At 37.1% G+C, this 14,697-nt stretch overlaps 1 protein-coding gene across 1 annotated transcript in view; it reads right to left on the reverse strand.

Annotated features, from left to right (window-relative positions):
- Positions 1 to 12,783, reverse strand: part of LOC140235264 (spectrin beta chain, non-erythrocytic 1-like) — a 72,820-nt gene extending 60,037 nt beyond the window's left edge. The window contains exons 1-3 of the mRNA XM_072315300.1: positions 12,644 to 12,783; positions 7,589 to 7,729; positions 6,734 to 6,885 (exon numbers count right to left, since the gene is read on the reverse strand). Coding sequence (XP_072171401.1) covers positions 6,734 to 6,885; positions 7,589 to 7,703 — 267 coding nt within the window. The 5' untranslated portion in view covers positions 7,704 to 7,729; positions 12,644 to 12,783. The remainder of the gene's footprint in view (positions 1 to 6,733; positions 6,886 to 7,588; positions 7,730 to 12,643) is intronic.
- Between the last annotated feature and the right edge of the window lie 1,914 nt (positions 12,784 to 14,697).

The following is a 14,697-nucleotide window of genomic DNA, read 5'->3' on the forward strand; positions in this document are numbered from 1 at the left end:
GAAATTCCAGCATCAAACTGTCATTATCCTAACAATCATCTCCACATGATGGGGGATGTTTGAATCATCTGACGCACTGTCATAATGTGCAATACCCTACCTGCTTGATTTACAATATACAGCTGTAAGTGCAATTCTAAACTTTGTACAGTGTAAGATGCAATGTGTGACTGACTCTACTCGGTGCTAAACAGGAAAACTATCTTGATGAAGAAATACATAATACAGTTGTATGTATACATGAAGTTTTGAAACAAATATGTAAGAACACAGCAATCATCAAAGACAAGAGCTTGAGCAAAATCTGGCTAATTACACATTGTATCATCCCATCAGTTTGAATATCAACAGTAATCTAACACATTACGGTGTCTTATGAAGCACCTCAAAAGAACCATGGCATCAAAATATTCTTGGTACTTACATGTACGTGTTGTATGTGGAGTAAAAGAAATATAGGCCTACAGTGTATACAATGTATAACAGAGGCATATAAAGAGTTGCAGAAAATGTCACATTACTGACACTATATGTTAAAAAAATATATGTAATTATCATGACAGCAAAGTGGCTCAAGTCATAACAAAGAAGACTCAAAATGCAAACAGAAGACAATGTTTTCAGGAAGACATACATGAATTGTATAATGAACATTCGAATACAAGTTGTTTCAATCATAACTGTCCAAATTCCGGCTCATTTTGCTCAGGGCCTACATCTGTTAAATCAATATTTGTACAGACACAATGAACATAGCATTTTAAACACAAAACATTCTCAGAACACAACATGACTGATCACTGAAAAATCTCTCAAACAGATTTACAATGTTTCAGATGTCACTGCCGCAATGTGAAAAGAATTACTGTTGAGCATGTACAACATACAACTGTACATTGTACATGTAATATTCTAGTACAGTACCATACATGTAGGCCTACTTGTTACACACTCCTTACTTTTAATGAACACACTTGTATATAAAATACAGCGTAGTACATGTACTTCAATTTCATTATAAATTCTGCAATATTGACTCATATATGGCCACAATACAGTGTATAACACTCACTTTACAAGACAGTAATAATGTCAACACATTATTGGAAAATACAATGTACAGTACATAAATGTACGCCATGAACCCTTTAAACTTCTTTGCAACATAATATACTCCAATCTCATCCCTTGTCATTTGGCTGCAAAAAGCTACATAATATCTAGAACAAATCTGTCATATGAAAACAATATTTAGGCCTATCAGTTTTTCATTTTGTAAAAAAAAAAAAGGCACAAACAAACAAACAAGTTACCTTGAACACATTTATCTTATATAGGCCTTACAATGTACACTGAAGGCCTACTATTTCATGTACTCCTCTTCATCACTGGAACTACAATTATACACTTGTACATTATACAGTACATGTATGGGGGAGACTACAGTATTTGAACTATTACTGAACAGAAAATAACAGAGTATCAAGGGACCAATATCCCTGACATGTTTTTTTTTTTTTTCCACGGTGGCTGAAGAACGCATTGAATTAATAATAAGCACATTGCTCCAGGGTCAGGCTTTCATTGTGGCAGGACTGGTTGCAAATTGAAAGGAAGCCTTCCTCCCAGGGTTGATAAAATGGGAAGCGAGGACCAGACAATCAGAGATATCTCTTTTTCTACCTCCCTACTTTTTTTTCTTTTCTTTTTTTTTTTTTTTTGGGGGGGGGGGGGGCCTCAGACTATCTTTTGCCGTTTCTCTTCACTTGCAGCGGCGTGAAGCCACCTGACAAATGAATGGGAAAATTGCTTTCATTCTCTCATCGGCTTTATACAAAATGTACAACTGCGTGCTATCTTTCCGTGGGTCTTACATTGTGTGTGACACAACTCCTCCACTCCCACACTGCCCATCCACACGCTGTGTTCTTGCCACGTTTCAGTGAGCCTGCCTGGGCCGGGATGACTCACTCTGCAGAGAGCAAATACAAGAGGTGCACATCTCGACTCATACTGTGGGCTCTTTTCTTGGCTCGACGAAACCAAGTGGAACTGTGTGGGCGGGCTGTGTTTGATAATCTCTGCTGTACATGCGGATGGGATCAATTCTCTTGTCTGGCCCTTGAAGGTTCACTTGTGAATAAAAATGTCATCTGGAATGAGTCTTCTTAGTATTAAATTGGGAGTCGTCATAGTATTAAAAGTTGCCTTTGCTTTGAATGCAAGAACTTGGCAATTTCCCTGTTATAACACCCCTTTGGTAAAATGTACTGTACATTGTACAATGTAGCTCTTCCAATTTCAAGGAGTGGTGTGACATTGTTTCATAGTTAGACATTGTGCTACATGAAAGGGCTCAACAAAATTAATGTCTGGCCTCCAAATCAAAAAAAAAGAAAAAAAAAAAAGAAGCATAGGCTCCATATCTCTTGTTAGACTGATCAGGCAACTAAGATTGAAAATACAATGTACCGTGTAGCACCTCAGCACTTCTGTTTTGGGCCACGAACATTTCAAATTCAATAATTTCAGTGGCCTGAACAGGCCACCAGAGACAAAATTACTGTTGAGTCCTTATGGCCCGAATTCACGAAGGTGGTACAAATGAAATCATGGTTTAAACCATGGACAAAAACTGTGGAGTGCCAAGTGTCGCACGGTATATTTCGTTACGAAATTGGTCTTTTCGTCGACAAAATGACCGCTTCGTTAACGAAATTATCATTTCGTGGACGAAGTGTTCATTTAGTTACCAAATGTTGTCATTTCATTACAAAATAATCATTTCATTGACGAAATGACTGATTTCGTAATGAAATATTCCATGCAACACTTGGCGCTCCATAGATTTTGTCCATGGTTTAAACCATGGTTTCATTTGTACCACCTTTGTGAATTCGGGCCAATGAGTTTAAATCCATGTAACAGAGCAGGCGTGGCTGAAGCATATTTCTACAACCTTCAAACATACAACGCATACAACCCATTGAGGATGAGTCCCGAGTGTACTCCTGAGGGTTGGTGTCTATAGGAAATGCATCTTGTAGCAAATAGTCCGTCCTCAACGGGTTAACATGTACAATAGGCCTTACATGTATGGTGTATTCAGTCGACCGACTTTGAATTTCAACAAAGTATTCTCACTTGTGACTCCCAATAATCAGTGCCTACTATCTGTTTGATTACACGAGTCACTGGATATTGATGCTTTTATACAGGAGTTCACTGACATTGCGTATACCTGCCACCCCTACAGCTTTTGAAAAAAGGGGAAAATGGGATTAACATTTGCAAAGACAGGAATTTCACCAAGCTCCACTACTATTCCATCAACAGATAGTCATAACATACATTTGATAGAGCTTTTTCTTTCCTAGGAAAACTATGCATATTCATATGAAATAGAAACGGTTAGCAAGACTGCTGTGTGCAGAATGATTGTCATCTTTAAAGAAACAATAAATTAAATAGCAGAAGTTTGACAAACCAACAAACATGTGAAAATTTTAATGTCAAAACTGATGAAGATAATATTGATTCTTATCAACTTGAGATATTTTAAATTAAAGCTGCTGAAAAACAAAGAAAATAACCAAAATATATATTAATTCAAATATCTTCAAAATATTCTTTGTATAATTTACATTGTATCTTCAAAAATATTTCTTGTTATGTAACGAGTGTAGTATCGGTGAAAAAAAAATTCTCTATTAGATTATCACTCTTCTTTTTGAAAAAACAAAAAAAAAAGCATAGAAAATGTTGTTTTTGCATTGTATGTACATAATGCACTTGACAAGAAGAAGCCCTGTAATAATGTACATCTGTCATGAACACTTACGACATGTACTGTAGGCTTACACTGTATGTACGAAGTGCATTATCAGTGTACTGAAGCACTTATATGGTAACAAATGTGCATGAGCAATGTAGGCCCTACATGTACAATACTTCCATTAAAGGTGCATGGTCCCGGTGTTTTAGTCAAATGCATATGCAGGCGCACGGCGCAGGTTTCTTATAGAGACCTATGCTATCGACTCCTCTTTGGCGCTTACGCTGTGGCCCACTTCCCCGAGTCCGAAGAAGTCCCATCCATTGTAGCCAGTGGTCCGATCACAGTTCGGCTCATGATTCGGCTGAGGGCATGACAGCTTTAGCAAACTTCTTTTGTGATGTCATAATAAGGAACACATATGCACGCACCCTGGCATTACTACAGACTACAGACTGCGTGATGCGCAGAGAAGACAACAAAGGCAACGTTACTTAGCAACACCTACGCGCTTTTCTCTTGATGACAGCTCAACTTCAGCAATCTTCGTATCAACGCTAACGGTGATCGTCAGTATCATCAACAGCACCCTCTACACTACCGGGACTATGCGCCTTTAACTGCAGCAGCACACTTGACTCAGACTTTGAACATAAACACTTATGATCAATCCCCATTGTGATTTCTTGGCGGGAAACACAGTACTGTACATGGACTCCACTTGGGAGGATTATAAAGCCACCATATGGTACATAATGTCCGCAGTCAACAATAAGTGATGAAACTCACACTGAATATCATATTGGTGGCCCAAAGCTGGATGCTGTGGGCTTTTAAAATACTGGTCGGTACATTATAAATATTCAAAGATCTGTGTTAAATGCCATTGATCATGAGCTGCAGTGTACACGTAGGCATGTCTGCATTGATAAATTAGGTTTCTAGTAATCTACTATACACGGATGTCATACAATGTGTACTACCATATAGGCATACACAGACCATCTCCTAAACTTTTACACAGAATGCATCGATACTAAACTATAACATTACACTGGTATGGGGCCTGCTTCATATCGCCAGAACATCCCCGGCATACAGGACCGGTAATGCAATCTACAACTTACAAATACAGTGTAATGTGAATTGTAATTTAAGGCCTGTGAGCTTTATTGTTACCTTGTTACGAATTTATATTTTGTGTTGCCTGCCTACCCCCGTACAAAACAATATCCAAACACTTGAATGCTAGGTGTGTTTGAAATAGATGCAAATACAATCACTGTGACAGACACCTTACAAAAACCTCTATATTTCTGGGATTACACAAAACATGATGGCATGACTACAGCTGTATGAAATATTTTATAAATCCCTGAAGTTACATCTTCTAAATTTCTGGAATTGACAAATTTGACACAAACAATAAACATTTGAGTGACATCAAACACATCTCGTGTCATGTGTACGTGTAATCCTAATAATATCTTATGTTCAAAGCTAAAATTGTTGAACTTGAAAATCTTCATTAAGAACGAGTCTGTTCTGCAAAACATATTGCACGCAAATATGTACATGTATCATTAAAAAAGCAAAGATATGCAATATGTACTGTACAGAGTACCAACTGAGCTATGCTTAAATCCACTCCCTATCTTCAAAAGATACAGGGACAATTGTAGATTTAAAACCATGTACTTCCACGTCTTCATGATGTTTATCATAGATTTGTATATCATCCCACATTGCCTCATACACTAAATAATTGGTTGCGTATAGCACACACTATATGTTTGATTCAAAATGACGACCTACATTATGGTGATGGAAACCTACAAGTGCACTCAGAGATATGATATGAATACATTTTAGAGATACAACACACTGTCTAGCAATGATGTCACTGCCTCACAAGTGTACCATAAATACACAAAGTGATGGGGAGTGGACGAGGTCACACATTCCCCAGCAGTGTGTGTGTGTGTATAGAGTAGTGTATGGGCATACATAAACAGCCAGCATCCAGCAGGGAGCACACCAGACTGCCTGTGTACCGAGTATGCACAAACGAGCATCATGCCACACAGAATACAACCTGGATGACACACCCTTTTGCGAGGGAGAATGGGAGAGGAGCGCATTGAGCAATACACACCACCACAGCAATCACTGTGTGTATAATAATAGGTCCATCTGCTGTGCCACTATATAATCACAGTTTATAACGTGTAGTGTACTGTGGGTATAAATACCCATACTGTACAGCTTTTTGCACAGGCTAGCAGCATCCCTTACGAAAAACTAGCCTACTCTTTTGAAGATGAAGAAAGCCTAAATTTCCTCAATGCTTTTCACTAAACCCAAGCAACAGGTTTGCTATAATCTTGATTCTTGATACACATGTAGAAAGTAGGCCTATGTCAACTGTCAAAAATACAATTTAGATATTTGAAGCATTTGATGTTTATAATTAGGGTCCTACAAATCGTAAATTCCAGGTTAACAAAAATTCATTCCTGCTGGATGATATCATGATCCTGTTAATTCTATTTCTCTCTCTCTCTCTTTCTTCCCTTCAATGTCTCCAATTGTATTAACTATCATAACCCTGGAATGCATCAGACCTAATCAAGCCAGACGTTTAGGGACATCAGTGTCTTAATCAATACCAGACACCAAATAATTTGACAAAAACAAATTGATTAAAAAAAAAAGACAAGTGAATCCAAGAGCAATGCTTTTTGCTGGGATTTTTCATTCATTCATTCATTTATTCATTCATTCATGTTTTATTTTAATTTCCAAACAATATACTGCTGATGCCCTCCTCACTGTCACTAAAAGTCTGCCTCTATGGGACAGAAAAGCAGCAGTAGAATTAAAAACAACAACCAAACTTCAACAAAAATATTTTGGCTGACATCGAGGACCATTTCACAACAGCTTTCAAATACTCACCAGTTTCTCTCCCGACAAAACTTCTAGCAGCTTGATGAGCATACGTCCATCGTATAAATCCGTATATAGATCCACGATTCGACATCCCACTCTTTGTAAATGTGAATTCACCCATTTTGTGAACGTTTTCTTCTGCACCATTTCACGTTCATCTGGAGTGAAAGGGAAGAAGTACAACTTGTTTTAAAGAACTTTTTTTCTAAAACTCTGCAAACTTTCATGCATTTGCTGTAAATGGCTACTACTAAATCATACTCGCATCACAGAAATGTATCTTGATATTGAAACAAGGTACTTCAATAGGTCATTTATTTATAATCATTTGCCTCTGAGAAGCAAACAAAAATACATTATTTGTTCAACTTTTCAATATGTCAAGCTTTTTCTAAAATACAGTCTCCAGAATAAAAATATATGTTTGAAATTTTGAAACATGCTTCTTCATGCCATGAATCTGTACTGCTACAATGTCATTCAGCCAACTGCTTCATCTTTGTTCTAAAGTGGTCTCAGTCTGTTTTTCTTAACTGGATGCTGCCTCAAACAGGAAGATAAAATACTGTAAAAGAGATAATTTTTCATGAATTATTCTTTTCACTTGGCCAGGTAAGACAAATTTCACTTGTTTTTAATTTTGCAGGATCACAATCAAACAAACTTGTAGTACTGCATATATGACAAGCAATGACATTTGCATGCTTTCATTTTCACATTATTTTAATTACTTTCAGACAGTGTGAAATGTGTGAAAATTTCTACTTTTAAAATACATCATCTTTCACTATGGCACAACTGTTTCTTCTGAAGATTCATGTGAAGATAGTAAGGGGGAAAAAATTTTCTGTCCCATCTCACCTGCTAGAGCTTTGATTCGGGAGCGTTCGAACAGCTTGGCTCCTCCATCATCCAAGCTGCTCTCTTCATTGTTGGTGTCCCACTTCACACCGTTGTTTTCCATTTCCACGGACATGGCTCACGGCCTATGTCTACTGGCTCCTGCAATGTAATGAACAGCAAAGCAGAGACTCTACATGTCAAAAACCTGCCAAGAATGAATCTATGCAACTGTATCTATAAAAAGAAGTTGTTAATTCTCTAATATTTGTGCACATGAAACAAAATTCATTTCTCATGATGTTTTTATCAAATATTTGTAGACAAAACATTAGAATTTAGAATTGGAATTTTAAAATACACATACTTCCAGCCAAGTACCGCCAACTGCACCTTGAAATCACATTTCCAAAATCTAGTGAGTTTAATAAACATTCACTCTATGCACTCTTCCACTCAAAGCAATGTTAACAATACAATGTATCAACCAAGTCTGCATGCAATTTCACACTAATTGTAATCCACAGTCTCTAAAAGTGTACGGACAAGTGCAGTCTCTGTGAATATGTGTCTGGTACAGTACATGTAGCAGGTGTTTCTTCTTCACACAGTACATCATAACATGTGCTTGCATACATTCACACCCCAACCCTCCCCCCCCCCAAAAAAAAAAAACAACAACAACAACAACAAACAAACAAACCAAAAAACACCTACCTACACAAAGTGTACAAATATCAAATGACAAATGTAATGTACACAGTGTATGTGTACAGAAACATTACATGTTTACAAATTGTATACGTACAAGTATACAATGTACACTATACAAGAGGATAAACTTGTTACTAATTAAAGTGAATGGTGTTCAGCGAAATATACAGCAAGGATATCTTGATATCATTTTTTTTTTTCCAGCTCATTAGTGAAAGCAAATAACCTGACTTCCTAACGAGAAACATTCACAAGCCACTGGGCCCAATAATTTGCATTACCTGGACTGCCAAAGCCCCTCTCCCTAAATGACCGATTTCCTCTACCCGCTGCACAATCTGTATCTGTGCGAACAATAATTGTAATTCTCTGCAAATGCCTCCAGGCTTAATGACAATTTCCTACACTGTAAAGAAGAGAAGCGATGGTCTAGTGACTATATCTGCAATACACAATGAGGAGGTATTTCTCCAAAGACACTCTCATTCACTCCCTCACTGTGCATACAATCTGTATTGTGTACATTAGTATGAGACCAAGTGAGTCCCTTCACCAGAATTAGGAGAATGAGGCAGCAGCTACGCTGTATGCTTTTATCGATTTGCATATTTCTTTTTTGAGTATCTTGAACAATACTCAAATGTACAGTGAGGTAGATGAACCACAAAGAACATCTGATGTAGTAACATTGGGCTAGTAAAGTAAAACATAGAAAAAAAAATCTCTGATCAATCCCTTTCATAATTTTGAGCAAATATTTGAAAGAACCATGAAAAATAGTGAGACACAGCTACATGTATTAAAACCCATGACATACTCGTACAAGTACACTTGTACACACAGTGTACAGAACTCATGACCACATATTACAATATTCACGTGTTCTCTAAAATTCTGATTTGTTAAACAAGGTTGACACATTGTAAGTGAACAGTTCATCAAATGAGGGTAACAGCAAATGATGAAGAGAGACATTATCAACTTCGCAAAGTCATGACTCAAATGCCCTCCACTCTATCACTGTCAAGAGTCTTTCATTTTCTCTCTTTTCTTCTTGTAGTTTTTTTTTGTTGTTGTTGTTCCTTTCAACCCAAGGCGGCTGTATCAACAAAACTGGTATGACTTATCCTGCATTTCCTCCGATTTGTTTGCTGTGTGGATGCTATCATGATAATGGGCCAGTCAGAGAGAATACCTCCAAGTTAGTCATAAGTGTGTACACACATAACTTGAGACTTGAGTTACACCAAGGCTTTCTCTGCCATTGCACTATACAGTGTATCATGAAGGCAAAGGTTCATTTGCTGTGTACTCTCTGGTGTGATAAGTCCAGATGGCTTGTATGGTATCTCTAAAACAAACAATGGAAATGACACACTTAAGAACCAGAAGAGCATGAACACCACTGTGCACCAGCCATTTTCACAAGACAGCATGAGACTTTGGACCAATTCACCTGATGATTTTAGGACAATTAGGGACACTAATTGACAAGGACACATTTGTGCATCTAGGTCTATATTTCAATGAACTTCTCAAGTATAAAGTGTACATTGTATAAAGTACTTTGCATTACTATGCAGTTGGCACCAAACATGTTTAGTTTGGACTGTGTATCATGCATATCTGATCACAACTTCTCTGAAATCATACAGGAAATGGGACTACAATGGTAGACGATGGGACTACAATGGTAGACCATGGTCTACAAAATGCACATAACTTCTAAAGTGTTTGTGTTTACAGAGTAAACACACGGCATTGACTCATTCACATCTATAGGCCATTGTGCTTGTAAAAATGGCAACCAATTTTTATGATCAAAGCTGCATTTTGACTGAAACATTGAATTTAATTTGTGCATGAGCGGCTAATTGTACTTTGCTCACAGGCTCACATCAGAGAATGAGAGACATTATACTTTATTTTGTGTATATGTGCACATTTTACAACCCAACAAAATACATTGTACTTTTGGCCTAATGTGCTATGAACAGTGCACACTGGCACTGGTCCAACGGTCCCTGACCAGTAAAAATCACTTCCTGTATAATGAACCTAAAATATATAACTGATAATTGATTCCCTCAAAAATGACTCTACTACAAAACTTGACCTACAACTTTTACTGGCAATATGACAACAAATACATAGAGATGTAATATGCAAAAAATATGAAATACTGAAAAAAAAAAAACTGACTGAAGGCATTAAGGTTTTAACATTTTAATAACTGGATGACCAGCAGTTCACTGTCTGCAAACAAGACCACAGAATCTAATTAAACTGCCCAGAAAAAAAAACAAAACCTATCTAATGTTTTTGATAATACATTTGTACATTTGAAAAGTAGAGAACACATCATCAGCTATATACTACTGTAGCTGTTTCTTTCTTTTAAATGCTAAAGCCTGTCTGAACTTTTGGCACTTGAGCAGCATCTGCCTTCACGTATGAGATGACTGTAAACTGCAGGCAAATGGTGATTTCTGTAATAATACATTTTTACCATCCCTACTGCCTACTGCTCCTAACAATGCCTAATCTCCTTCAGGCAATCACGTTCACTCCTCCTCAATGTCATGGCAATACCACGGCTGGCTTGACTTGTCAAATACCCAGCATGAAATGCCATGTTGCTGATTACACAGCTCCCTATTGCCCCATCATGCATGATTGTGGTATACATAAATTGATCTTTCACTCCATTGACAGGTGTATAATTATGTGAACCCACAAATGTTAAAAAGTGGAACTACAGTCATAAACTCTGTTGGTTTTTAAAAACTTTAATATCACTCCCACTTTATTAGAGTATGTACTGCAATACCTCGCTCCGGCTTGCTAATATAGAGCTGTACTTTCCACAATTGCCTTTAAAAATTACAAACAATGTAGCATGCATCTCAACAATTATTTTTCACAATATAGAATAGAAAGACTGTGACCCATAACTAGTGTGTATGACAAATTTTACAAAGACTGCAGAGTGGAATTCACTTTGTTTCCTTAATCTTCCTGATACAGAATTTTGCATGTGAGCACTGGGTGAGATGGGATAGCTAGGAGTGCATTGTGGGTATGTGGAGCTCTGTCTACTCATTTGGTGGGGCAGCGAGGGGATGGGGTCCCATCATCCCCATTCAAGACCAAGTCACACATCTCAAAGGGCATTGGAAAATGTCACTTTTGTAGCAGTATCACAACAGTAAAAATTAAAATGATGAGCTGAAGTAATTGCATCCACATTTATTGGACCAGATATGTCCACAGATCAATATCACAGTACTACTAGTAGTAGAGAGGTCAGCAGTTCAATCACAAATAGGCCTAGATGATCTTATTTATTAATTAAATAATAAATTTTATACAAATTCTAGGCCCAACATACAAATTCTAGGCCCAACATCTTTAGTATTCTAGAGATGATCTAAACTAGTAGTAGTAAAAAAGACCCTTCTTAAAGCAACCAGTTTTTGCATTCTTCACATTCAAATACATTTCACAAATACACAAATCATTAATTCTCTTTGAATGATATGGCAACCCTACAGGGATCAAAACATGCACTTTTGATATTCCTGTATTACATGGGTCCTACTTAAAACTAACGGCAAAATTAAGGGTAAACAAACTTTAATACGATAGACTGTGTAGGTAAGGTAGGGTTATGCAATCACACCGTCATCATGTACGAAAATAAAACATTAAACACATTTATTGTATTTGTAAATCAGCAAAAAATTGCTTCGTGAGCTGATCTAAATAAGTACAGTCATTAAATAGGTCTACCATGACTTGAAGTGCATAGAACAGGTAATTTACTTAGGGCGCCTATACTACGTAATTTACGTTCTGTGATGGGGGATGGGCATGGCCATGGGCGAACACTGAAATACACACGGATAGATTCTAACGCAACGTTCAATTGTGATTCTCCATCTGTATCATCGAATGATGTCAACCGAGCTACGATTTGGCTCAACCGAAAATGTTTATTTGGCTCGGGCGAATGCTAATTATGATGAACACTGTTTTCGTCCTCCCTTGTTAAAGCGGCGTCTAACAAACGAAATGTTAGCCTTGATATGATAACGGCTTGATTTTAGCTTCGCCGCTTCAGCCCGAGCTGCAAGCTGTGACTGGAGTAAACTGCAGTGGTGGGCACACAGAAGAAGCCGTGCAGTGTGACACACGCGAAGCCATACCGTTATGTCTGCCGCTAGGTTCGGCGACTTACTTGCCCGTTGAACACCTTTGCTCGGATGGAGGTCTGTACAACAGCAGAATGCACACACCCGAAGAGTGTAACTCAAATACCAAAGCATCCTAAACCAAATGCAAGCGATCTTATGAACTTACCTTGGTCTAAAATAGTTTTGCAGTGTATTCCTGCAACTAAATTTCCAAAAAGCCAACACAGTTATGAATCCTATGATATATTTCCAAGGCGATTTCCTACTACACAGCACAGGGTAGATCCTCAGTCGGGCCAGCCGAATTTCACACACAACCGCGCGCACTTATTTCACAGAGCAAGAATCTGCGTTGATAAACTAAGCGCTTGCACGGAACTATATTTCTTACGCACTACACAAAAGATATGTACTCTCAAGCGATTGCCATATCACACCACTTTTGACTTACTAATACAAGATTATTTTTTTTTCTTTTTCTTTTCCAAAATATCAACAAATTTGTTTCTACATTCGGGAAGTCCCGAATGTGCCCTCGATATTTGGAAGAAGTGTATTAGGACACCAGTTTGCTTGTTGAAACATGGTTAACATGAAGGCGTTTAAATTCTAAACCTTCTAGTCACAAAGAAATCAAGAAAGTTGTGCCCAAGGAGACCACTCCAAGTTGTTGTTGTTGCTGTTTTGTTTTAATGGCGTGTGTCACTCAAGATTGAGTATTTACGATAATAATGGACCCAAGTCCATTATTATCATAGACTCTTCCAGCTGCTTCCTATAGATTGGAAGTCCGGTTTTGAACCCCTGTGGCCACGCCCATTTATAAAAACCACTGCACGCTCAGGTCGAATTGAGTATCGAAAAAAAAAAAAAAAAAAAGATAAACAGGGGCAAATAATCTGATAAATGTCTTCAAAGATGTATAGACATTGGATAAAGTTGAAGAAAAAGAAAGGCGAAGAGAGAGTTTGGAAAGTGATTTCCCTTTTTTTTTCATTCTTGACCAAAATACGATTTGTGTGTGTGTGTGTGTCTGTGTGTGTGTGTGTGCGTACGTGCAACCCGATGGGGTACTTGAAAAGATGACGTCATTGCCTCTTCTCATTTATATATTAATTGCTAAACACCACAGTTTTGTCAAGATAAATGAAACTCTGCCAATAATCAGCAATTATATAATACAGCTCACGTAATTCTGATTCATCTAATTTTAGGCATGTACTCTATTCTGTAAGTCAAGGTTAGCACATTCATTTATTATTCACTAGCATATTGAGATGGGGAAAATGACGAACTTTTTGTACTTTAACATTTGCAGATTTAGGGCACAATGTTATAGCTCTTCGTCATGATTCCTCTAATTGTTTTTGCTTGATTTTATCAGTGATAAACATTAATTGAAAGGGAAAATGATTTTATATCATAAGCAACGATAATGGTAAATGCATAGTCAGCACTGCGGTGTAGCATCACCATCACCGGCAGAAACAGAAGCAGTATAGCATAGAGGCAGTAATCGAAGTTTTGTGTAAGAAGACATCGTAATAATTGCAATTTGTTATGGTCAATATCATGGCAGTAATTGCTTGTAGTGTATCTCTTGTTGTATATATATATATATATATATATATATATATATATATATATATACATAAGAAATGAATAAACAAACTGGCAATGCTTTTGTTTTTGGTCAATAAATCATGAGTTTATTCGACTCAAATTTTCGGCGTCCTATGCCTTCTTCAGGAGTCTTGTCAAGACTTCTGAAGAAGGCAAGTATCTATCGTGGAGCCATACGTGAAAGCTCAATATGGATAATACAAGAATCAATACAAGAATACAAATGTGATAATGACGATAATGAGAGCTTTGATTCTATGATGATATATATATATATATATATATATATATATATATATATATATATGATATATATGTATATATATATGTATATATATATATATATATACACATGTGTGTGTATATATATATTCCATATTATATATCTATAGCATACGGAACCTTCTGTGTATGTTTGCTTCAGAAATGTATCTATCTTTGTTTATTTTCTACATGTAGGAGGAGTAGACAAGAGGCTATACAAACGGAAAAACGTAAAGAAAGGTCTTCCCGCTAATCTAGGTATTTAGATTTATATCATTTTTTTTTAACTGTCGATCTTATTCAATCTCACCCCCGACACTCTGGAATGTGCGA

Source organism: Diadema setosum, chromosome 1 (genome assembly GCF_964275005.1).
Source record: "Diadema setosum chromosome 1, eeDiaSeto1, whole genome shotgun sequence".
Taxonomy (NCBI): domain Eukaryota; kingdom Metazoa; phylum Echinodermata; class Echinoidea; order Diadematoida; family Diadematidae; genus Diadema; species Diadema setosum.